This window comes from Bos indicus, chromosome 7 (assembly GCF_029378745.1).
Source record: "Bos indicus isolate NIAB-ARS_2022 breed Sahiwal x Tharparkar chromosome 7, NIAB-ARS_B.indTharparkar_mat_pri_1.0, whole genome shotgun sequence".
Classification (NCBI taxonomy): Eukaryota; Metazoa; Chordata; class Mammalia; order Artiodactyla; family Bovidae; genus Bos; species Bos indicus.
In genome coordinates, this window is record NC_091766.1 from 9232145 (window position 1) to 9259356 (window position 27212).

The 27212-nt window shown below is 37.6% G+C and overlaps 1 protein-coding gene and 1 pseudogene across 1 annotated transcript; both read left to right on the forward strand.

Moving 5' to 3' along the window:
* Positions 1-219: 219 nt before the first annotated feature.
* LOC139183957 (putative olfactory receptor 7A2) lies at positions 220-1224 on the forward strand. The gene has a single exon (XM_070792256.1). The coding sequence runs from the start codon at positions 220-222 to the stop codon at positions 1222-1224; it is 1005 nt and encodes a 334-aa protein (XP_070648357.1).
* Positions 1225-2421: 1197 nt separating this feature from the next.
* Positions 2422-27212, forward strand: part of LOC139183958 (olfactory receptor 7A17-like) — a 31879-nt pseudogene continuing 7088 nt past the window's right edge.

The window sequence follows — 27212 nt, forward strand, 5'->3', positions numbered from 1 at the left end:
CTGTAGAATACATAACTTCTTGAGGGGAAAGTTGATTGGAACAAAAATTTCAAGTCACAGATTGCACAGGGAAAACACTAAACCAGATCTGCACACAGAATATTAAAATTAGTTTCCTGATGGCCAAGTGTAAGGCCAATTTTAATTATATATTTCCTTCAAGTTTGTATGAATATTTGTAATATAATTTTTTTCTTTCCTAGTAGTTACTTCAAACACATGGAACCAGGCAATGATACACAAATTTCAGAATTTATTCTCCTGGGATTCTCAGAAGAACCAGAGCTACAGCCCCTCATATTTGGACTTTTCCTCTCCAAGTACCTGATCACTGTCTTTGGAAACCTGCTCATCATCCTGGCAGTCAGCTCAGACTCCCACCTCCACACCCCCATGTACTTCTTCCTCTCCAACCTGTCCTTTGTAGACATCTGTTTCATCTCTACCACTGTCCCAAAGATGTTGTGGAACATCCAGACCCAGAGCAAAGTTATAACCTATGAAGGCTGCATCACACAAATTTATTTTTTCCTACTCTCTGCAGTGTTGGACATCTTCCTCCTGACAGTGACGGCCTATGACTGCTTTGTGGCCATCTGTCACCTGCTGCACTACACAATCATCATGAATCCCCAGATCTGTGGACTACTGGTTTTGGTGTCTTGGATCATGTGTATTCTGAATTCCTTGTTACAAAGTTTAATGATGTTGCAGCTTTCCTTTTGCACTAATGTGGAAATCCCCCACTTTTTTTGTGACCTCAGTCAGATAACCCAACTTGCCTGTTCTGACAACTTTCTTAATTACATGGTGATTTATTTTACAACTGTCCTGCTAGGTAGTGGTGCCCTGACTGGTATTCTTTACTCTTACTCAAAGATTGTTTCCTCTATACATAGAATCACATCAACTCAAGGGAAGTATAAAGCATTTTCCACCTGTGCATCTCACCTCTCAGTTGTCTCCTTATTTTTTTCTACAAGCCTAGGAGTGTACTTTAGCTCTGCTTCTACCCACAGCTTACACTCAAGTGCAACAGCCTTGGTGATGTACACTGTGGTCACACCCATGCTGAATCCCTTCATCTACAGTCTGAGAAATAAAGACATAAATGGGGCTCTGAAAAGACTCTTCATGATGGTGAGTCCAAAAAGGCAAATAATTCTAGGTCTGGAGAAATGCCCATCATTGCAAGGCTCAATTCCTCAGAGTCAGTTGTTGTGATTCTTTAATCAGACTGTGGAAGTGAAAGTTGCTCTTTTATTTATTTCCTGAATTTTTATTTTTTCAACTATCTGGTACAATGGAATTACCTCATTTATTAATGAAGATATGCAATGGCTTTCTTCTCTTTTTTTTCTTCATGTTTCCTTACTTTTTTCTCAAATTTTGATATGAAAAAGTTGAAAAATCCTATATATTGCAAGGAACTGCCTTAATTTACTAAGAATCAGTTCAGCTCAATCCTTTGGGACCCCATGGACTGCAGCACACCAGGCTTCTCTGGCCATCACCAACTACTAGACTTTGCTCAAATTCATGTACATTGAGTCAGTGATGCCATCCAACCATCTCATTCTCTTTTGCCCCTTTTCCTCCTGCCTTCAATCTTTCCCAGCACAGTCTTTTCCAATGAGTCAGTTATTTGCATCAGCTGGTCAAAGAATTGGAGTTTCAGCTTCAGCATCAGTCTTTCCAATGAGTATTCAGGACTGATTTCCTTTAGGATTGACTGAGTTGATCTCCTTGCAGTCCAAGTGACCCTCAAGAGTCTTCTCCAACACCAGAATCCAAAAGCATCAATTCTTCAGTGCTCAGCTTTTCTTATGGTCCAACTCTCATATCCACACATAACTAGTAGAAAACCATAGCTCTGACTAGACAAGCCTTTGACAGCAAAGTAATGTCTCAGCTTTTTATTTTTTTAATATTTTATTCTATTTTTAAACTTTACAGTATTGTATTGATTTTGGCATATATCAACATGAATCCGCCACAGGTATACACGTGTTCCCCATCCTGAACCCTCCTCCCTCCTCCCTCCCCATGCCATCCCTCTGGGTCGTCCCAGTGCACCAGCCCCAAGCATCCAGCATCATGCATCGAACCTGGACTGGCGACTCGTTTCACATATGATATTATACATGTTTCAATGCCATTCTCCCAAATCATCCCACTCTCTCCCTCTCCCACAGAGTCCAAAAGTAAATAGTCTTTATTTCTTTGAGCTTAGGCGAGCATAGATTTGCATTTTGTTTTTCACAGGAAATTTCTCTATTTGAATAATGTTGGCATGTTTATAATAGCTATAAATTTTGGATAGCTCACCCTTGGCTTCTGTTTCTCAGGTATGGTTTGATTTGCTGTCAGGATCTACATGCAGAGACTGACCTGCAGGATTGTAGTGTTCCTCCTAGAAACATGATTCCTTCCCTCTTGTTTGTGCCCTCCCCTGACTTTGCTGCACTTTTCCTGTGGATTGATTTTGCTCACAGAGACACCTGTCATGTTGTCAAGGTACTTTGAATGCAGAATCAAGTTTTTATCTCCCCCATAAATGCCTCTACTGTTTATTTATTATTGTAGTATTCATAATAATAGTAATTACAGTGTTGGTGACAAAATGGGAAAACAAGCATGCCTTCCTATCCTTGGCAACATTAATACTTAAAAATTAATCTAAACTTGACAATCCTATTTAAAATTTAGATGTTGGTGATTCTTGGAAATAAAAATAAAGGAAGGTTGCATAATCAGAGGAAATGCTGGTAGTTCTCCCAAGGAAGAGCATGAGAAAAGGAAGAAGGACTCCTTTTGAAGCACACTGGTCTCCAAGAGGAGATTCTTTCTTTATAGAAATGTGACCAGCTGGCCATTTGCTCCTTTCATGGTGTGCTCTTATCAGTTCAGTTGCTCAGTCGTGTCCAACTCTTTGCAATCCCATGCACTGCAGCATGTCAGGCCTCCCTGTCCATCACCAACTCCCAAAGTTTACTCAAACTCAGGTCCGTTGAGTCAGTGATGCCATCCAACCATCTCATCCTCTGTCATCACCTTCTCCTCCTGCCCTCAATCTTTCCCAGCATCAGGGTCTTTTCAAATGAGTCAGTTTTTCACATCAGGTGGCCAAAGAATGAAGTTTCATTTTCAGCATCAGTCCTTCCAATGAATATTCAGGACTGATTTCCTTTAGGATGGACTGGTTGGATCCCCTTGCAGTCCAAGGGATTCTCAAGAGTCTTCTCCTACACCACAGTTCAAAAGCATCAATTCTAAGGCACTCAGCTTTCTTTATAGTCCAACTCTCACATCCATAAATGACTACTGGAAAAACCATAGCTTTGACTAGACGAACCTTGGTTGGCAAAGTAATGTCTCTGCTTTTTAATATGCTCTCTAGGTTGGTCATAGCTTTTCTTCCAAGGAGCAAGCGTCTTTTAATTTCACAGCTGCAGTCACCATCTGCAGTGATTTTGGAGCCCAAGAAAATAAAGTCTGTTACTGTTTCCACTGTTTCCCCATCTATTTGCCATGAAGTGATGGGACCAGATGCCATGATCTTAGTTTTCTGAATGTTGAGTTTTAAGCCAATTTTTTTCACTCTCTTCTTTCACTTTCATCAAGAGGCTCTTTAGTTCCTCTTCACTTTCTGCCACAAGGGTGGTGTCATCTGCATATCTGAGGTTATTGATATTTCTCCCAGCACAAGCTGGAATAAAGATTACTGGGAGAAATGTCTCAGCTTTTTAATATGCTGTCTGGGTTGGTCATACCTTTTCTTCCAAGGAGCAAGCATCTTTTTACTTCATGGCTGAACTCACCATCTGCACTGATTTTGGAGCCTCAAAAAATAAAGTCTCTCACTATTTTCATTGTTTCCCCATCTATTTGCCATGAAGTAATGGGACTGGATGTCATGATCTTAGTTTTTTGAATGTTGAGTTTTAAGCCAGATTTTTCACTCTCTTCTTTCACTTTCATCAAGAGGCTCTTTAGCTCCTCTTCATTTTCTGCCATAAGGGTGGTGTCATCTGCATATCTGAGGTTATTGTTATTTCTCCCAGAAATTGTGATTCCAGCTTGCGCTTCATCCAGCTGGCATTTTGCATGATGTACTTTGCATAAAAGTTAAATAAGCAGGTGACAATATAAAGCCATGATGTACTACTTTCCCAATTTTGAACCAGTCTGTTGTTCCATGTCCAGTTCTAACTGTTGCTTCCTGACTTGCATACAATTTTATCAGGAGGCAGGTAAGGTCATCTGGTATTCCCATCTCGTTCAGAAGTTTCCACAGTTTGTTGTTATCCACACAGTCAAAGGCTCTGGTATAGTCGATAAAGCAGAAGGAAATGTTTTTCTGGAACTCTCTTGCTTTTTCAGTGATCCAGCAGATGTTGGCAATTTGATCTCTGGCTCCTCTGTTGCACATCTGGAAGTTCATGGTTCACATACTGTTGAAGCCTGGCTTGGAGAATTTTGAGTATTACTTTGCTAGCATGTGATTTGAGTATTACTTTGATAGCACAACTGTGTGGTTTGAGCATTCTTTGGCATTGCCTTTATTTGGGACTTGAGTGAAAACTGACCTTTTCCAGTCCCGTGGCCACTGTTGAGTTTTCCAAATTTGCTGGCATATTGAGTGCAACACTTTCACAGCATCATCTTTTAGGATTTGAAATAGCTCACCTGGAATTCCATCACCTCCATTAGCTTTGTTAAGGCCCATTTGACTTCACATTCCAGGATGTCTGGCTCTAGGTGAGTGATCACATCATCATGGTTATCTGGGTCATTAGGATTTTGTGTGTGTGTGTGTGTGTGTGTAGTTATTCTGTGTATTCTTGCCACCTCTTCTTAATATCTTCTGCTTCTCTTAGGTCCATACTGTTTCTGTCCTTTATTGAGAAACATTTCTTCTCAAATGACAAATATCACCCTAGTTTACTCTGTCACTTGTTTTACTAAAAGTATCATCCATTGGAAAAAATTAATTTGGAAGCTAGGCCACGTTTATAATATTATAGAAGAGGAAAAACCAGAGAGTACAGTTTTTCACTTCTATGTCCATCATCCCTTTTTATATCATTCCTGAACTGGTGTTCTTGATGGTGTAGACCTTTATATAATTATGTGTTTTATAACAGTCCATTGAGTTTATTTTCCTAATTAGGATTTTGTTCTCTTGTCCACATTGGCTACCAAAGTCTCAGGCAAAACTTATTATCAAATAAATATCTGCCCTTATAGTCTACAAAGAAGCAGTGAGTGAAATGAAAGTTGCTCAGTCTTGTCTGATTCTTTGTGATCCCATGGACTACCAGGCCAGAATACTTGAGTGGGCAGCCTTTCCCTTCTCCAGACAATCTTCCCAACCCAGGGATCAAACCCAGGGATTCCACATTACAGGCAGATTCTTTACCATCTAAGCCACAAGGAATTGACTTAGTATGACCTTTAAGTCAGAGATGATATTGAATATAATAATGTAAACTTTATACTTTATAATATTATGCATGGCATTCATTTTCAGTCTGTACATATACCCATTAAAGTAACAAATACCTCCTTACCCATAGGTACAGACAGTAAGGAATAGAGGTATTAGCATAATATATAGGTGGTGCTAGTGGTAAAGAACCTACCTGCCAATGCAGGAGACAGAAGAGACCTGGGTTTGATCCCTGGATCAGGAAGATCCCCTGGACGACGGCAAGGCAACCCACCCCAGTATTCTTGACTGCAGAATCCCCATGGACAGAGGAGCCTCGTGGCTACAGTCCATAGGGTTGCAAAAAATCAGACATGACTGAAAGAGACTTAGCACACATGCACACATAGGAAGCATAGACTACTGAGAAGGGAGTATACAAGAATTCCATAGACTAATAAACAGGCAGTTCCTCTCCTAGACTATATGCTGGAAATCAAATAGAGACATTCACAACATCCAGCAATATCACATTTATGCATGAAATTTACACACTGCAAATGAAAATAAATGTTTCAGGGTCTATATTTCAGATTCAGTTGTAATTTTCTGTCTAGATAATTAATTAAAAATTAAAACATGTTTTTAATGAATCTGGTTAAAGGCTTGTCAATTTTGTTTATCTTCTTAAAGAGCAAGCTTTTAGTTTTATTAATCTTTATTATTGTTTCTTTCATTTCTTTTTCATTTTATTCCTGCTTGGATATAAAATGGTATGCATTTGAGTCAGTTCTGATGAGGTGGATGAACCTAGAACCTATTATACAGAGTGAAGTGAGTCAGAAAGAGAAAGATAAATATCATATTCTAACTGAATATAGAATATATGGAATATAGAAAAATGGTACTGAAGAATTTATTTACAGGGCAGCAATGGAGAAACAGACATAGAGAATAGATTTATAGACATAGGGAGAGGGGAGAAGAGGGTGAGATGTATGGAAAGAGTAACATGAAACTTACACTACCATATGTAAAATAGATAGCCAATGGGAATTTGCTGTATAGCTCAGGAAACTCAAACAGGGGCTCTGTTTCAACCTGGATGGGTGGGATGGGGAGGGAGATGGAAGGGAGGTTCAAAAGGGAGGAAATATATGTATACCTATGGCTGATTCATATTGAGGTTTGTCAGAAAACAACAAAATTCTGTAAAGCAATTATCCTTCAATAAAAAATAAATTTTAAAATATGCTTTTAAATTATAAAAGAAAAACTTTTAAATAGTGTGGAACACTGGTTTCATTGCAAAGGGCAATTTATTCATTAAGGTGAAAGACTGATGAAACTGTTTTTTATTTTCTTATTGAATTATCTTACAATTCCTGCTTGAAAACTTTCAGCAATGCCTACAACTATGATTTTTCCCATTTTTCTAAATAAAAAATCTTATTCATTCTAAATATTGCCATAAAATGAGTAGTGAACAAGTGATAGCATCCACTGTATATCTCCCATATGATGCGGTAGAATTTCCTCAACTTTCATGATCAAAACTGACTCATGAAAGAACTTGAATTTCTGCCTACTCATAAGGTTCAGAGTCAAAAGTTTTTGTGTACAATTATGTATGTGCTTGCAAGCTCTCCTTGGAACATCAATTAAGTCACTTTTTAACACAGTTCTTTGAGCAGTCAGAATAGCCAAGTGGTCTAAGACACCAGACTCAAGCTAACATATTTATGTGAAGAAAAACTTTTAAAAACAGAAACTTGAGTAACAAAGTAATCAGAAATGCTGTACCCATGTGTCAGAATATAATCAAACAGGGAAAATAATCCAAGACAGAGTGAATTATGTATATGTATAACTGACTCACCTTGTTGTACACCCAAAGCTAACACAACATTGTAAATCATCTGTACCTCAATATTTTTTGAAAGAAGCGGTAGATTATTATTGCCCACATCATTCATTTTGATTATTGCAATTTTAGTGGTTTGCATTATCAACCACTCTAAAATAAAATTTAAAACATAATGTGTGTGCATCTGTGCTAGCTCTCTTCAGTCATGTCCAATCTGTGAGACCTCATAGACTGTAGTCCACCAGGCTCTTCTGTTCATGGGATTCTCCAGGCAAGAATACTGAAGTGGCCTGCCCCATTCCAGGGGAATCTTCCCAACCCAGGGATTGAATCCACGTCTCTTATGTCTCCTACTTGGCAGCTGGGTTCTTTACCACTAGTGCCACCTGGAAAGCCCAAAACATAATGCATTTCTTTTCAGAGAGATGGTATGGTTTGGAATTGTTCCAAGCTGTTAGGTTCCTCATGATGCCAGATCCTGGTATCAACAACATCTGGGAGTTTGTTACAAATGCAGAATCTCTGAGCCACCCTAGTTCTCCCAAATTAGAATCTCTACTTAAAGAAGATCCCCTAGTGATTCATATACACTTTCAGATTGAGGAAGTTCTGGTTAAAAACACCCTGAAGCCAAAATCAGAACATCCATGATTTTATAGGAAAGAAACACATCTCTTTCCCAAGTTGAATAGAGGAACAATAATTTTCTAGAGACACTGAGAGGCATTCACTGTCACAAGGCAGTACTTTGGAGGTCCATGGGACCTAGAAAACACAGGTTATCAGTCTCAGATTTGGTGAAATTATTAACTCAAGAGTGGGAGGAGGTATAAGCAGATAAGACCTTTGGAAGGCAGAAGAGTTCATGGAAATGGAGAAATAAAGACTGACTGGACTCTAATCTGGTCTCTAGGATACAAAGACTCAATAGGAATCATTTTTCTTTGTATTCAGACAGGGAAATATGAGATTAGAAGTTGGGGTAACAGTGCAAACAGTGCCTAAGGAACAGTCTAGGGAGCTGTAACTATCTCCTCTATGTCCCTCAGTGTGTGTATCCCAGATGCCGGACATGATTCGGATGGTGCCTTGACATCCTTCTCATAGCTCAGGAACCAAAGTTGTACTCCTTCCTTCTGGCCTAATCTGGGAGCAGAGCTTCTGTCTCCATCATCAACCCTCCAGGGAGTAATTCAGACTTGCACACAGAAAATTTCCTCTTAGAGCCAAGTAAGTCTGAGAGTTCAGTAGGTACATGAGGAAAAGTTTAGAGGAAATTGAACCTGAGATCTTTTACCTAAAGTCACTGAGAGTCAGAACACCCTAGCCCACAATCAAGAGACTGTCAGGTTTCTATGATAGACTAATTAGTCTATAATTAATTTATTTAATATGTTGAAAAGAGAAGTGTCTTTTGAACTCAGAAATACACAGATCATTCAGCTAATTGATGGCAAAGGAAATTCAGATTAATGAGAATTAAGAAAGAAAAAGAGGCATAAAGTGGTTCCGCTAAAATTAGAACATAGCTGAGGAGATTTACATTTAAGAGACCTCGTAAGCTAGAATATTAAGTTTGGAGGCTTATACAGAGAACTGAAGCCATTTTTTAAATGTTTAAGATGGGTTGTATTTATTGAAAAATAAAAACCATATGATTATCTCAATAGATGCAGAGAAAGCCTTTGACAAAATTCAACATCCATTTATGATAAAAACTCTCCAGAAAGCAGGAATAAAAGAAACATACCTCAACATAATAAAAGCTATATATGACAAATCCACAGCAAATATTATCGTCAATGATGAAAAATTGAAAGCGTTTCCCCTAAAGTCAGGACCAAGAAAAGGGTGTCCACTTTCACCATTACTATTCAACATAGTTTTGGAAGTTTTGGCCATAGCAATCAGAGTAGAAAAAGAAATAAAAGGAATGCAAATTGGAAAAGAAGAAGTAAAACTCTCCCTGTTTGCAGATGACATGATCCTCTACATAGAAAACCCTAAAGACTCCACCAGAAAATTACTAGAGCTAATCAATGAATATAATAAAGTTGAAGGATATAAAATCAACACACAGAAATACTTTGCATTCCTATACACTAATAATGAGAAAACAGAAAGAGAAATTAAGGAAACAATTCCATTCACCATTGCAACGAAAAGAATAAAATACTTAGGAATATATCTACCTAAAGAAACTAAAGACCTATATATAGAAAACTATGAAACACTGGTGAAAGAAATCAAAGAGGACACTAATAGATGGAGAAACATACCATGTTCATGGATTGGAAGAATCAATATAGTGAAAATGAGTATACGACCCAAAGTAATTTATAGATTCAACGCAATCCCTATCAAGCTACCAACGGTATTCTTCACAGAGCTAGCACAAATAATTACACAATTTGTATCGAAATACAAAAAAACCTCAAATAGCCAAAGCAATCTTGAGAAAGAAGAATGGAACTGGAGGAATCAACCTGCCTGACTTCAGGCTCTACTACAAAGCCACAGTCATCAGGAAATATGGTACTGGCACAAATACAGAAATATAGATCAATGGAACAAAACAGAAAGCCCAGAGATAAATCCACACACCTATGGTCACCTTATCTTTGACAAAGGAGGCAAGAATATACAATGGATTAAAGACAATCTCTTTAACAAGTGGTACTGGGAAAACTGGTCAACCACTTTTAAAAGAATGAAACTAGAACACTTTCTAACACTATACAAAAAAATAAACTCAAAATGGATTAAAGATCTAAACATAAGACCAGAAACTATAAAACTCCTAGAGGAGAACATAGGCAAAACACTCTCTGACATACATCACAGCAGGATCCTCTATGACCCACCTACCAGAATATTGGAAATAAAAGCAAAAATAAACAAATGGGACCTAATTAAACTTAAAAGCTTCTGTACAACAAAGGAAACTATAAGCAAGGTGAAAAGATAGCCTTCAGAATGGGAGAAAATAATAGCAAATGAAACAACTGACAAACAACTAATCTCAAAAATATACAAGCAACTCCTACAGTTCAATTCCAGAAAAATAAATGACCCAATCAAAAAATGGGCCAAAGAACTAAACAGACATTTCTCCAAAGAAGACATACAGATGGCTAACAAACACATGAAAAGATGCTCAACATCACTCATTATCAGAGAAATGCAAATCAAAACCACTATGAGGTACCATTTCACGCCAGTCAGAATGGCTGTGATCCAAAAGTCTACAAGCAATAAATGCTGGAGAGGGTGTGGAGAAAAGGGAACCCTTTTACACTGTTGGTGGGAATGCAAACTAGTACAGCCATTATGGAGAACAGTGTGGAGATTCCTTAAAAAACTGGAAATAGAACTGCCATACAACCCAGAAATCCCACTGCTGGGCATACACACTGAGGAAACCAGAATTGAAAGAGACACGTGTACCCCAATGTTCATTGCAGCACTGTTTATAATAGCCAGGACATGGAAGCAACCTAGATGTCCATCAGCAGATGAATGGATAAGAAAGCAATGGTACATATACACAATGGAGTATTACTCAGCCATTAAAAAGAAAACATTTGAGTCAGTTCTAATGAGGTGGATGAAACTGGAGCCTATTATACAGAGTGAAGTAGGCCAGAAAGAAAAACACCAATACAGTATACTAATGCATATATATGGAATTTAGAACGATGGTAACAATAGCCCTGTATACGAGACAGCAAAAGAGACACTGATGTATAGAACAGTCTTTTGGACTCTGTGGGAGAGGGAGAGGATGGGATGATTTAGGATAATGGCATTAAACATGTGTAATATCATATATGAAACGAGTCTCCAGTCCAGGTTCAATGCACGATACTGGATGCTTGGGGCTGGTGCACTGGGACAACCCAGAGGGATGGTATGGGGAGGGAGGAGGGAGGAGGGTTCAGGATGGGGAGCATGTGTATACCTGTGCCGGATTCATGTTGATATATGGCAAAACCAATAGAATATTGTAAAGTTAAAAAATAAAAGAAAGTAAATGCTTTGCCAAAATCCTTCTGGGAGCTCTGGGTTTTTCTGTGGCCTGAGCTACCTGCCTCCTTGCATGGTGCTGCAATAAACCTTTCTCTGCTCAAAAAAAAAAAAAAAAAAAAAAGGGGGGGGTGTATTTGAGCAAATCTGTGTGTTTTTTAGAAAGACTCATTTTTTGATTGGGTTATTGTTTCATGATATTGAGTTACACAGCTGTAAATTTTAGAGATGGACCCTATGTTGGTTACATCTTTCACAAATATTTTCATGTTTGTGTATGTATCACATGCACGTATTTTCATGTTTGAGAATGTTTATTAGAAACCCTCAGACTAAGGGAAGCAGATATTAGCTTGCAACATCTGTTCCCAGGACAAAGAATTCACAGATATTCTCATGTTGGGTAGTCATACGAAAAACAAATTGTACTTAATAAGAAAAAGGATTAAGCTAACAGGCTTTACTTTACAACTATTTCATTATCTAGAGGTGGGGAAGCAACAGTGACTTTTCAAACGGAGAAGCAAAAATCAGCCACATCTCATCAACAGTGATAATCACTAATCTATTAACAGAAAGGAACTATTCTAAGCTTTTTACACACATTGAATAAATCTGTCAAGCATCTCTGGACAGTGGATACTACTCCCCTTACTACTTCAAAGAGAATATTAGCATTTACAGTGTTACATAAACAACTATGAATAACAGGTGGTAAATCTAAGGTTCAAAACTTAGTTTTCTGATGCCCAAAGTTTTGCATGCAATAGTTTTTTTTTTAAGACATCTCACTTTTCAACTCTAAAAAATATTCCATCACTATTGTACCTTGTATATTTTATATTATAAACTATAAGTTTATTTCCTAATACCTTTTATCTAATGGAATGTATAATCAGTAAAAGCCATAACATAAGATATTATTTGTTTCTCTGGAGAAAACAAAATGTGTGTTTTTCCCCTGCTTTATTAGGTATTCTGGGATTTAAGAGGATATAACTAGGGTTGGAATGCTGCCAGAACAAAAAAAGATTTCTCATCACAATCTCCAGGAACCACCTGAGCATTCTAGATCTTTTTGCCCACTGATGTGTAGGTCTCTCCTCTCACTCCCTGTTTTTGAATTGCTTTTTTAAAATTTTTCTTAAATACCAGATACAAAATGAGTGTATAAATATGGATCTCCTTGCTGACATGTCCTTGAGAGACTTATCAACTGGAATTTGTGTATTATTTCTGCATTCTTTTTGTAATGAGGTGACATCGGTTTATAACATTACATAAGCTATAGGTATACAAGACATTTTGACTTCCACTACAACATGCTCACCATCAAAATGTTAGTTTCCAACCATCACAACATAGTTGTCCATCTTTACCCATTTTTTCAGCCCTCTTTTCTCCCCTTCGACAGCTATTCTGTTTTCTGTATCTGTTTGTTTTTATTGGAATTTTTCATTTAATGTTTTTATTTATTTAATGTATTTATTTATTTTTAATGTATTTTTTAATTTTTATATTACAGGCATGAGTGAAATCATACAATGTTTGCCTTTTTCCATTTGACATCTCCTTCCATTATTCCCTCAAGATCCAGATGGACATTTGTTACAAGTGGCAAGACTTCTTCTTTTATTATGGCTCAGTACTTCTCCACTGTAGACCCACACCACATTTTCTTTATCCATTCACCTGTCAATAGACACTTAGGCTACTTCTATACCTTGGCTATTATAAATAATGCCACAATAAACACTAGTATGCAAATTAGTGCTTCAAGTCAGTACTTTGGGCCTTTTTTCTAAGGAGCCTAAATACTGAGAAGTGGAGTTGTTGGATTCCCCTGGAGAACAGAATGGCTACCTACTCCAGTATTCTTGCCTGGTGAATTTCATGGATAGAGAAGCCTGGTGGGCTACTGTCCATGGATTCGCAGAGTTGGACACACCTGAGTGACTAACACTTTCACTACACTTTTTTGTGGTAGTTTTGAGGCTTCCTTGGGGGGTCAGCTTGTAAAGAACCCACCTGCCAATGCAGGGGATGCAAGAGACATGGTTTCAATCCTTGGGTCTGGAAGATCCTCTGGAGAAAGAAATGAGAACCCTCCCCAGTACTCTTGCCTGGAAATTTCCATGGACAGAGGAAACTAGTGGGCTACAGTCCATGGGTTTGCAGACTCTGGCATGACTGAGCACATGTGCACAACATGATAGTTTTATTTTTAAAATTTGAGGACCATCACACTGTTTTCCATAGTGTATCTAATAATTTACATTCCCATCCACAGTGAATGAGGGTTACCTTTTTTCTTCAACTGCTTCCAACACGTGTCATTTCTTGTCTTTGGGATAATAGCCATTCTGTTTTTACTGGAATATAGTTGATTTACTTTCTAGCATGAGAGATGAATGCAATTGTGCGGTAGTTTAAGCATTCTTTGGCATTGCCTTTCTTTGGGATTGGAATAAAAACTGACATTTTCCAGTCCTGTGGCCACTGCTGAGTTTTCCAAATTTGCTGGCATACTGAGTGCAGCATTTTAACAGCATCATCTTTTAGGATTTGAAATAGCTCAACTGGAATTCCATCACCTCCACTAGCTTTGTTCATAGTGATGATTCCTAAGGCTCACTTGACTTCACATTCCAGGATATCTGGCTCTAGGTGAGTGATCACACCATCATGATTATCTGAGTCATGAAGATGTTTTTTGTACAGTTCCTCTGTGTATTCTTGCCACCTCTTCCCAATATCTTCTGCTTCTGTTAGGTCCATACCATTTCCATTCTTTATTGAGCCCATCTTTGCATGAAATATTCCCTTGGTATCTCTCATCTCACATGCTAGTAAAGTAATACTCAAAATTCTCCAAGCCAGGCTTCAACAGTTTGTGAACTGGGAACTTTCAGATGTTCAAGTTGGTTTTAGAAAAGGCAGAAAGATAAGATCAGATGAGGCTAGTCGCTCAGTCGTGTCCAACTATTTGTGACCCATTGAATTGCAACATGCCAGGCCTCCCTGTCCATTCACCAACTCCCAGAGTTGACTGAGACTCATGCCCATCTAGTCAGTGATGTCATCCAGCTATCTCATCCTCTGTCGTCCCATTCTCCTCTTGCCCCCAATCCCTCCCAGCATCAGAGTCTTTTCCAATGAGTTAACACTTCGCATGAGGTGGCCAAAGTCCTGGAGTTTCAGCTTTAGCATCATTTCTGCCAAAGAAATCCCAGGGATGATCTCCTTCAGAATGGACTGGTTGGATCTCCTTGCAGTCCAAGGGACTCTCAAGAGTTCTCCAACACCACAGTTCAAAAGCATCAATTCTTCGGCTCTCAGCTTTCTTCACAGTCCAACTCTCACATCCATACATGACCACAGGAGAAATCATAGCCTTGACTAGATGAACCTTTGTTGGCAAAGTAATGTCTCTGCTTTTGAATATGCGATCTAGGTTGCTCATAACCAGACCACCTGACCTGCCTCTTGAGAAATCTATATGCATGTCAGGAAGCAACAGTTAGAACTGGACGTGGAACAACAGACTGTTTCCAAATAGGAAAAGGAGTACATCAAGGCTGTATATTGTCAACTCTGCTTATTTAACTCCTATGCATCAGGAGAAATGCTGGACTGGAAGAGCACAAGCTGGAATCAAGATTCCCAGGAGAAATATCAATAACCTCAGATATACAGATGACACCACCCTTTGGCAGAAAGTGAAGAGGAACTAAAAAGCCTCTTGATGAAAGTGAAATTGGAGAGTGAAAAAGTTGGCTTAAGGCTCAACATTCAAAACACTAAGGTCATGGCATCTGGTCCCATCACTTCAAGGGAAATAGATGCGGAAACAAGAAACAGTGAGAGACTTTGTTTTCTTAGGCTCCAAAATCACTGCAGATGTTGACTGCAGCCATGAAATTAAAAGACAATTTACTCCTTGAAAGGAAAGTTATGACCATCCAAGATAGCATATTGAAAAGCAGAGACATTACTTTGCCAACAAGGGTTCATCTAGTCAAGGCTATGGTTTTTCCTGTGGTCAAGTATGGATGTGAGAGTTGGACTGTGAAGAAAGCTGAGAGCCGAAGAATTGATGCTTTTGAACTGTGGTGTTGGAGAAGACTTTTGAGAGTCCTTTGAACTGCAAGGAGATCCAACCAGTCCATTCTGAAGGAGATCAGCCCTGGGATTTCTTTGGAAGGGATGATGCTAAAGCTGAAACTCCAGGACTTTGGCCACCTCATGCGAAGAGTTGACTCATTGGTAAAGACTCTGATGCTGGGAGGGATTGGGGGCAGGGGGAGAAGGGGACGACAGAGGATGAGATGGCTGGATGGCATCACTGTCTCGATGGACGTGAGTCTGAGTGAACTCCGGGAGTTGGTGATGGACAGGGAGGCCTGGCATGCTGCGATTCATGGGGTCACAAAGAGTCGGACACGACTGAGTGACTGAACTGAACGGAACTGATAAATTGTAGGATAATTGTTTATATTCATGTGACAAATCTCATGTAGATTGCTTTGGGTAGTATGGGCACTTTAACAATATTAATTCTTCCAACCCAGGAGCATGGGATATCTTTCAATTTAACTTCTTTTATTAATGTTTTGTACTTCCCAGTGTATAAGTCTTTTGTTTCCCTGAAAGTGAAAGTCACTCAGTCATGTCTGAATCTTTGTGACCCCATGGACTATACAGTCCGTTAAATTCCCTACTCCAGTGGATCTTCCTGACCCATGAATCCTACCAAGGTCTCCTGCATTGCAGGCAGTTTCTTTATCAGCTGAGCTATCAGGGAACCCTTTGCTTCCTTGATGAGATTTATTCTGAAGGTTTTTTATTGAGATTTTAGATGAGTTTTTTGTTTGCATTCCATTTCTGATATTTCATGTTAATATAAAGAAATGCAACTGGTGTCTGTATGTCAATCTTATATCCTGCTACCTTGATGAATTTATCTGTTCTACTAGCTTTTGTGTGGGATCTTTAGGGTTTTCTATATAGATAGAATCATGTTATCCATGTTTAATAACAATATTACCACTTCCTTACCAATTTGAATACTTATTAATTTCTTTTTCTCGTCTGATTACTGTAGGTAAGACTTCCATACTATATTAAAGAGAAGTGGTGAGAGTGGGAATCCTTATCTTGTTGCAGATTTAGTGGAGGCTTTCAGCTTTGCAATGTTAAATGTTATATCAACTGTGCACTTATCATAAATAGTCTTATTATGTCCAGACAAGTTCCTTCCATACCTACTTTCATAAGAGTTTTTATCACAAAAGGATGTTGAATTTTATTAAACAACTTTTCATTATTTCTGCACTGATTTTTATTATAGCATTCTTTTATTATATTCTTCCTTCCTTCCAACACTAGGCTGTTTCTTTTTCTTTTACTACCTCCTTTAGATATAAAATTAAATTCTTTGTTAGAGATTTTCCTTGTTACTTGAGGTAGGTGTGTAATACTATAAACTTCCCCATTATTACACTGATTTAAATATGTCATATTTTCATTTTCATTTGTCTTCCTGATTTTTTAGTCACTCCATTTATTTATTTATTTTTTATTTTAAATTTGTTTACTTTTTCATTAAAGGATAATTGATTTATAGAATTGTGTTGGTTTCTGCAAAACATCAACATGAATCAGCCATAGGTTGACCCAATATTGTTCAGTAACATGATGTCCAGCTTGCATATATATGTGATTTTCCACCTTTTTTCTTATAGTTGATTTGTAGAGGGTGGGATGATTTGGGAGAATGGCATTGAAACATGTATAGTATCATATAAGAAGTGAATCACCAGTCCAGGTTCGATGCAGGATACAGGATGCTTGGGGCTGGTGCACTGGGATGACCCAGAGGGATGGTATGGGGAAGGAGGTGGGAGGGGATTTCAGGTGGGGAGCACGTGTACACCCATGGCAGATTCATGCTGATGTATGGCAAAACCAATACAATATTGTAAATTAATTAACCTCCAATTAAAATAAATTAATTTAAATTAAAAAAAATTAATGCAAAAAAAAAGATTTGTAGTTTCATACTATTACAATGGAAAATGCTTGACATAATTTCAGTATTCTAAACTTATTGAGACTTGTATTACATCCTGGCATATGGTCTATTCTTGAGAATTTTACATGTGCACTTTAGAAGAATGCATATTTTACTGCATTTGGATGGAATGTTGCTACTCTAAATATGTTCCCCAGAATAAGACCTGTAAAATCAACTTTACCCAGCAGGCTTTTTGATTTTTTTTTTTTCCCCAGAATCTGTGCCCACCAGAACCTGATGAAATCTTATCTGTATCAGAGCTACAATCCTGCATGATTCCTACACACAATTAAATTGGGGAAATGCAAATCTGGAACAGGTTTTCTCACCTTCTCCAGTTGACAAATGAGGCTGGATAATTACTTGTTTTGAGTACTGTAGGTGTATAGCAGTATTGCTTCAGATATAGACAAATATCTCAAGGGCAAAATTATCTCTGGTTGGGAACCAATGACTCACAGTTGAAACATGGAAGTATCCTGACAGAATTCTGATCAAAGCCCTTTCCTGCCTCAGTTTGAGCCTTTAAACAAATAATTTAACTGCTTCAGGCATACTTATTTCTGCAGTGGGAAATAGAGCACAACATATGCCATGAAGTGCCTAAAAGCTATTAGTCTCAGGTTAAATAACATTAAAACATCTAGTTTTTAAAAAACAATTAACAAATATTTTATGTGAGGGAATAAATGACAGTTCTTAACTTGAAATAAAGGAGGACACTCTTAAAATTTTGGACAAATGTTAGAAGAAGTCAACAAATGTGGTTACATATCAAAGGAACACCTTCTTCTTGTTGAAGAAAAAAAGCAATTTTATGAGAATTAAAGGACTTCGTGCTCACAAGTTAATCTTTTAAGGATCAAAGGGACCTAGTCCTAACAGTTCCCTTAGTCTCGAGGTTTGGAAAAAAATTTAATTTAGGATTAGGCTACAGCTGTCCAGGCTAGATCTCTGAAAAACAGACAAGATCAAGCACAAGGAGTAATAAAGACTGGATTTACTTGACTTTGAAGCTGATCTCTTGGGATCAGAGAATCATTAGGAAAATATTTCCTTCATTTTATTGCAGTGGCCCAGAGAGAAATCATATATGAAGAGGTATAACTAACTGGAGGGAAATATGCCTAATGAACAGGTATAGAGAGCTATTAATATCTCCCTTGCTGAGGTCCCTTAGTGTTTGCATCCTTAAGCTGGACAGGACACAGAGTTGCTTTCAGAGTCAAAAGCCTGAATCAGGGGCCAATGCTTTACTACATTCTGCTGTCTTGTCTGGTGACAGAGCTTCAGTCTTCATCATCAGCCACCCAGTGACTCAGATTCCACAAGAGACCTCCTTCTAAGAAACTCCATCTAGGTAAGTCTGAGAGCAGAGGAGTTACTTCAGGAAAGATTCAGAGTATATTAAACCTGAGAACTTTTATCTGAATTCAGCTAAGAGCCTAAACAACCTAGCCAGGAGATGAGAGAAGACTGTGTTTATATTCTTAGTTAACTAATAATGTACAGTTTATTTATTTACTCTGTTAATTATAATGTGTTCTTTTGAATCTGCAATGCAAGTTGACAATTAAGTGATGGGAATGAAGGTCTAGTTCGATGACAATGTAACATAAGTGAGATAAATAACATATTTCCAGTAAAATAAAAATATATATGAGTTTTTCTGTTCAGCAGAATAAGAACATATATAGTATTATATGTGGAGGCCTATGCAGCAACTTGAATATATATTTTTTAATTCTTAGAGGTTTTACTTTCTGTAGTTATTTAAAATTGTTTTAAGATGACAACTTTTTATTTTGAAATTGGAATAAGATTAGAAATTATGATTACCACTAGTAGAAAAAATCAATTATTTTGGAATATGCTTAATTTGGGAATACAGTATTTTCTTGTTATCCTCGTACACTTAGAGTTCCTTTTCAGTTTTAATATATTGAAGATGTACATTAAAATGATGTCACATCAGTTAAATCCTAGGTTTTGTAATGGTTTTAAATTTGAGCATATTCTGTATTCATTTTAAAAACATCCAAATCAAAGGAGATAGATATTACCTGCAACATCAGTTTGTGAGACATCTATTTCACAATGTCTTCTCTTATGCTGTGTGCTCACATGAAAAAAAATGCATTTAATAAATCTGAAGAAGAATACTGAATACTTTTTCTTTGCAGTTATTTCATTACTGATGAGTCCACATATATTGATATTTGGGGGATTTTTACACATTTTTTCTAATATACATTGAATATGAAAGTTTTTTCCACAGTTTATATACAGTTGCCTGAGTTTTCAAATATTGTTTTTGTTCCATATTTTCAGGAAAAATTGAATTTTTGCACTAACTGCTCTTTGACATTAATTAATATATATATCTGTGTATGTGTGTGTGTGTATGTGTGTGTATGTGTGCTGACATATGGTCTATTCTATACTATTTCCCAGCACAAAATTTTCTAAACATAAGTCACTCAGTGCCTATAAGATGTTAATCTCAGGTTAAATAGTATTAAAATATCTAAATTTTTAAAAATAGTTGACAGATATTTTATATGAGCATAAGTGATAGCTCTTACTTTGCAATAAAGGAAGACATTCCTAAATTTTTGAACAAATATTTTAAGAAGCCAAAAAATGTGGTACCCATGATGACATAATATGTATATGTTTTAGAGGGAAATCTGTAAAAATATATAGATTTTGAGTGGTTCACTCAATCAGTTCAGTTGCTAGTCATGTCTGACCCTTTATGACCCCGTGGACTGCCACAGGCCAGGTTTCCCTGTCCATCACCAACTCCCAGAACTTGCTTTATTGACTGGTTGCTGCTGCTGCTGCTGCTAAGTCGCTTCAGTAGTGGTGACTCTGTGCAACCCCATAGACGGCAGCCCATCAGGCTTTCCCATCCCTGGGATTCTCCAGGCAAGAACACTGGAGTGGGTTGTCATTTCCTTCTCCATTGCATCAAAGTGAAAAGTGAAAGTGAAATCGCTCAGTCGTGTCCGACTTTTAGCGACCCCATGGACTGCAGCCTACGGGGCTCCTCCATCCATGGGATTTGCCAGGCAAGAGTACTGGAGTGTGGTGCCATTGCCTTCTCCAACTGAGTGGTTAGTTCTATTATTTAATCATGTCATGTCCTCTCATATTTTTTTTTATATATTTAGAAATTTTTTTCTGTATCCTTGGCAGTAATAACAGTCTTTTATATGTATCAGATCAGATCAGTCACTCAGTCGTGTCCGACTCTTCGTGATCCCATGAATCGCAGCACGCCAGGCCTCCCTGTCCATCACCAACTCCCGGAGTTCACTGAGACTCACGTCCATCGAGGCAGGGATGCCATCCAGACATCTCATCCTCTGTCGTCCCTTTCTCCTCCTGCCCCCAATCCCTCCCAGCATCAGAGTCTTTTCCAATGAGTCAACTCTTCGCATGAGGTGGCCAAAGTACTGGAGTTTCAGCTTTAGCATCATTCCTTCCAAAGAAATCCCAGGGCTGATCTCCTTCAGAATGGACTGGTTGGATCTCCTTGCAGTCCAAGGGACTCTCAAGAGTCTTCTCCAACACCACAGTTCAAAAGCATCAATTCTTCGGCGCTCAGCCTTCTTCACAGTCCAACTCTCACATCCATACATGACCACAGGAAAAACCATAGCCTTGGCAAAACTAATACAATTATGTAAAGTTTAAAAATAAAATAAAATTAAAAAAAAAACCATAGCCTTGACTAGATGAACATTTGTTGGCAAAGTAATGTCTCTGCTTTTGAATATGCTATCTAGGTTGGTCATAACCTTCCTTTCAAGGAGTAAGCATATTTTAATTTCATGGCTGCAGTCACCATCTGCAGTGATTTTGGAGCCCAGAAAAATAAAGTCTGACACTGTTTCAAGTCTTCTCCCACCTATTTCCCGTGAAGTGATGGGACCAGATGCCATGATCTTCATTTTCTGAATGTTGAGCTTTAAGCCAACTTTTTCACTCTCCACTTTCACTTTCATTAAGAGGCTTTTTAGTTCCTCTTCGCTTTCTGCCATAAGGGTGGTGTCATCTGCATATCTGAGGTTATTGATATTTCTCCCAGCAATCTTGATTCCAGCTTGTGTTTCTTCCAGTCCAGCGTTTCTCATAATGTACTCTGCATATAAGTTAAATAAACAGGGTGACAATATACAGCCTTGACGAACTCCTTTTCCTATTTGGAACCAGTCTGTTGTTCTATGTCCAGTTCTAACTGTTACTTCCTAACCTGCATACAGATTTCTCAAGAGGCAGATCAGGTGGTCTGGTATTCCCATCTCTTTCAGAATTTTCCACAGTTTATTGTGATCCACACAGTCGAAGGCTTTGGCATAGTCAATAAAGCAGAAATAGATGTTTTTCTGGAACTCTCTTGCTTTTTCTTTCTTTTTTTTTTTTAAATCTTAACACCAAACTAGTTTATTTATTTATTTATTTTTTAGTTATCAACATTTATTTATTTTTTTTAAATTTTTAAAATTAAAAAAATTTCAGGTATACACGTGCTCCCCATCCTGAACCCTCCTCCCTCCTCCCTCCCCATACCATCCCCCTGGGCCGTCCCAGCGCACCAGCCCCAAGCATCCAGCATCGTGCACTGAACCTGGACTGGCATCTCGTTTCATACATGACATTTCACATGTTTCAATGCCATTCTCCCAAATCTTCCCACCCTCTCCCTCTCCCACAGAGTCCATAAGACTGTTCTATACATCAGTGTCTCTTTTGCTGTCTTGTATACAGGGTTATCGTTACCATCTTTCTAAATTCCATATATATGTGTTAGTATACTGTATTTATGTTTTTCCTTCTGGCTTACTTCACTCTGTATAATAGGCTCCAGTTTCATCCACCTCATTAGAACTGATTCAAATGTATTCTTTTTAATGGCTGAGTAATACTCCATTGTGTATATGTACCACTGCTTTCTTATCCATTCATCTGCTGATGGACATCTAGGTTGCTTCCATGTCCTGGCTATTATAAACAGTGCTGCGATGAACATTGGGGTACACGTGTCTCTTTCCCTTCTGGTTTCCTCAGTGTGTATGCCCAGTAGTGGGATTGCTGGGTCATAAGGCAGTTCTATTTCCAGTTTTTTAAGGAATCTCCACACTGTTCTCCATAGTGGCTGTACTAGTTTGCATTCCCACCAACAGTGTAAGAGGGTTCCCTTTTCTCCACACCCTCTCCAGCATTTATTATTTGTAGACTTTTGGGTCACAGCCATTCTGACTGGCGTGAAATGGTACCTCATAGTGGTTTTGATTTGCATTTCTCTGATAAGGAGTGATGTTGAGCATCTTTTCATGTGTTTGTTAGCCATCTGTATGTCTTCTTTGGAGAAATGTCTATTTAGATCTTTGGCCCATTTTTTGATTGGGTCATTTATTTTTCTGGAGTTGAGCTGTAGGAGTTGCTTGTATATTTTTGAGATTAGTTGTTTGTCGGTTGCTTCATTTGCTATTATTTTCTCCCATTCTGAAGGCTGTCTTTTCACCTTGCTAATAGTTTCCTTTGATGTGCAGAAGCTTTTAAGTTTAATTAGATCCCATTTGTTTATTTTTGCTTTTATTTCCAATATTCTGGGAGGTGGGTCATAGAGGATCTTGCTGTGATGTATGTCAGAGAGTGTTTTGCCTATGTTCTCCTCTAGGAGTTTTATAGTTTCTGGTCTTACGTTGAGATCTTTAATCCATTTTGAGTTTATTTTTGTATATGGTGTTAGAAAGTGTTCTAGTTTCATTCTTTTACAAGTGGTTGACCAGTTTTCCCAGCACCACTTGTTAAAGAGATTGTCTTTAATCCATTGTATATTCTTGCCTTCTTTGTCAAAGATAAGGTGTCCATAAGTGCATGGACTTATCTCTGGGCTTTCTATTTTGTTCCATTCATCTATATTTCTGTCTTTGTGGCAGTACCATACTGTCTTGATGACTGTAGCTTTGTAGTAGAGCCTGAAGTCAGGCAGGTTGATTCTTCCAGTTCCATTTTTCTTTCTCAAGATTGCTTTGGCTATTTCAGTTTTTTTTTTTTTGTATTTCCTTACAAATTATGAAATTATTTGTTCTAGTTCTGTGAAGAATACCATTGGTAGCTTGATAGGGATTGCATTGAATCTATAGATTGCTTTGAGTAGTACACTCATTTCACTATATTGATTCTTTCGATCCATGAACATGTTATATTTCTCCATCTGTTAGTGTCCTCTTTGATTTCTTTCACCAGTGTTTTACAGTTTTCTATATATAGGTCTTTAGTTTCTTTAGGTAGATATATTCCTAAGTATTTTATTCTTTTCGTTGCAATGGTGAATGGAATTGTTTCCTTAATTTCTCTTTCTATTTTCTCATTATTATTGTATAAGAATGCAAGCGATTTCTGTGTGTTGATTTTATATCCTGAAACTTTACTATAGTCATTGATTAGCTCTAGTAAATTTCTGGTGGAGTCTTTAGGGTTTTCTATGTAGAGGATCATGTCATCTGCAAACAGGGAGAGTTTTACTTCTTCTTTTCCAATTTGGATTCCTTTTATTTCTTTTTCTGCTCTGATTGCTGTGGCCAAAACTTCCAAAACTATGTTGAATATTTGTGGTGAGAGTGGGCACCCTTGTCTTGTTCCTGACTTTAGGGGAAGCGCTTTCAATTTTTCATGATTGAGGATAATGTTTGCTGTGGGTTTGTCATATGTAGCTTTTATTATGTTGAGGTATGTTTCTTCTATTCCTGCTTTCTGGAGAGTTTTTATCATAAATGGATGTTGAATTTTGTCAAAGGCTTTCTCTGTATCTATTGAGACAATCATATGGTTTTTATTTTTCAATTTGTTAATGTGGTGTATTACATTGATTGATTTGCGGATATTGAAGAATTCTTGCATCCCTAGGATAAAGCCCACTTGGTCATAGTGTATGATCTTCTTAATGTGTTGTTGGATTCTGATTTCTAGAATTTTGTTAAAGATATTTGCATCTATGTTCATCGTTGATATTGGCCTGTAGTTTTCTTTTTTTGTGGCATCTTTGTCAGGTTTTGGTATTAGCGTGATGGTGGCCTCATAGAATGAGTTTGGAAGTTTACCTTCCTCTGCAATTTTCTGGAAGAGTTTGAGTAGGATAGGTATTTGCTCTTCTCTAAAGTTTTGGTAGAATTCAGCTGTGAAGCTGTCTGGACCTGGGATTTTGTTTGCTGGAAAATTTCTGATTACAGTTTCAATTTCCGTGCTTGTGATGGGTCTGTTAAGATTTTCTGTTTCTTCCTGGTCCAGTTTTGGAAAGTTGTACTTTTCTAAGAATTTGTCCATTTCTTCCACGTTGTCCATTTTATTGGCATATAGTTGCTCATAGTAGTCTCTTATGATCCTTTGTATTTCTGAGTTGTCTGTTGTGATCTCTCCATTTTCATTTCTAATTTTATCGATTTGATTTTTCTCCCTTTGTTTCTTGATGAGTCTGGCTAATGATTTGTCAGTTTTATTTATCCTTTCAAAGAACCACCTTTTGGCTTTGTTGATTTTTGCTATGGTCTCTTCTGTTTCTTTTGCATTTATTTCTGCCCTAATTTTTAAGATTTCTTTCCTTCTACTAACCCTGGGGTTCTTCATTTCTTCCTTTTCTAGTTGCTTTAGGTATAGAGTTAGGTTTTTTATTTGACTTTTTTCTTGTTTCTTGAGGTGTGCCTGTATTGCTATGAACTTTCCCCTTAGGACTGCTTTTACAGTGTCCCACAGGTTTTGGGTGGTTGTGTTTTCATTTTCATTCGTTTCTATGCAAATTTTGATTTCTTTTTTGATTTCTTCTATGATTTGTTGGTTATTCAGCAGCGTGTTATTCAGTCTACATATATTGGAATTTTTAATAGTATTTCTCCTGTAATTGAGATCTAATCTTACTGCATTGTGGTCAGAAAATATGTTTGGAATTATTTCATTTTTTTTTTTTTTTTTGAATTTACCAAGGCTAGACTTATGGCCCAGGATGTGATCTATCCTGGAGAAGGTTCTGTGTGCGCTTGAGAAAAAGGTGAAATTCATTGTTTTGAGATGAAATGACCTGTAGATATCAATTAGGTTTAACTGGTCTATTGTATCATTTAAAGTTTGTATTTCCTTGTTAATTTTCTGTTTAATTGATCTATCCATAGGTGTGAGTGGGGTATTAAAGTCTCCCACTATTATTGTGTTATTGTTAATTTCTCCTTTCATACTTGTTAGTATTTGTCTTACATATTGTGGTGCTCCTATGTTGGGTGCATACATATTTATAATTGTTATATATTCTTCTTGGATTGATCCTTTGATCATTATGTAGTGACCTTCTTTGTCTCTTTTCACAGCCTTTGTTTTAAAGTCTATTTTATCTGATATGAGTATTGCTACTCCTGCTTTCTTTTGGTCTCTTTTTGCATGGAAAGTCTTTTTCCAGCCCTTCACTTTCAGTCTGTATGTGTCCCCTGTTTTGAGGTGGGTCTCTTGTAGACAACATATGTAGGGGTCTTGTTTTTGTATCCATTCAGCCAGTCTTTGTCTTTTGGTTGGGGCATTCAACCCATTTACGTTTAAGGTAATTATTGATAAGTATGATCCCATTGCCATTTACTCTATTATTTTGGGTTCAAATTTATACACCCTTTTTGTGTTTCCTGTCTAGAGAATATCTTTACTAAAAGATATTTGTTGGAGAGCTGGTTTGGTGGTGGTGAATTCTCTCAGCTTTTGCTTGTCTGTAAAGCTTTTGATTTCTCCTTCGTATTTGAATGAGATCCTTGGGTACAATAATCTCGGCTGTAGGTTATTTTCTTTCATCACTTTAAGTATGTCTTGCCATTCCCTCCTGGCTTGAAGAGGTTCTATTGAAAGGTCAGCTGTTATCCTTATGGGAATTCCCTTGTGTGTTATTTGTTGTTTTTCCCTTGCTGCTTTTAATGTTTGTTCTTTGTGTTTGATCTTTGTTAATTTGATTAATATGTTTCTTGGGGTGTTTCACCTTGGGTTTATTCTGTTTGGGACTCTCTGGGTTTCTTGGACTTGAGTGATTATTTCCTTCCCTATTTTAGGGACGTTTTCAACTATTATCTCCTCAAGTATTTTCTCATGGTCTTTCTTTTTGTCTTCTTCTTCTGGGACTCCTATGATTCAAATGTTGGAGCATTTAATATTGTCCTGGAGGTCTCTGAGATTGTCCTCATTTCTTTTAATTTGTTTTTCTTTTTTCCTCTCTGATTCATTTATTTCTACCATTCTGTCTTCTAATTCACTAATCCTATCTTCTGCCTCTGTTATTCTACTATTTGTTGCCTCCAGAGTGTTTTTGATTTCATTTATTGCATTATTCATTATATATTGACTCTTTTTTATTTCTTCTAGGTCCTTGTTAAACCTTTCTTGCATCTTCTCAATCCTTGTCTCCAGGCTATTTATCTGTGATTCCATTTTGATTTCAAGATTTTGGATCAATTTCTCTATCATTTTTTGGAATTCTTTATCAGGTAGATTCCCTATTTGTTCCTCTTTTATTTGGTTTGGTGGGCATTTATCCTGTTCCTTTACCTGCTGGGTATTCCTCTGTCTCTTCCTCTTGTTTATATTGCTGAATTTGGGGTGGCCTTTCTGTATTCTGGCAGTTTGTGGAGTTCTCTTTATTGTGGAGTTTCCTCCCTGTGTGTGGGTTTGTACAGGTGGCTTCTCAAGGTTTCTTGGTTAGGGAAGCTTGTTTCGGTGTTCTGGTGGGTGGAGCTGGATTTCTTCTCTCTGGAGTGCAACTAAGTGTCCAGTAATGA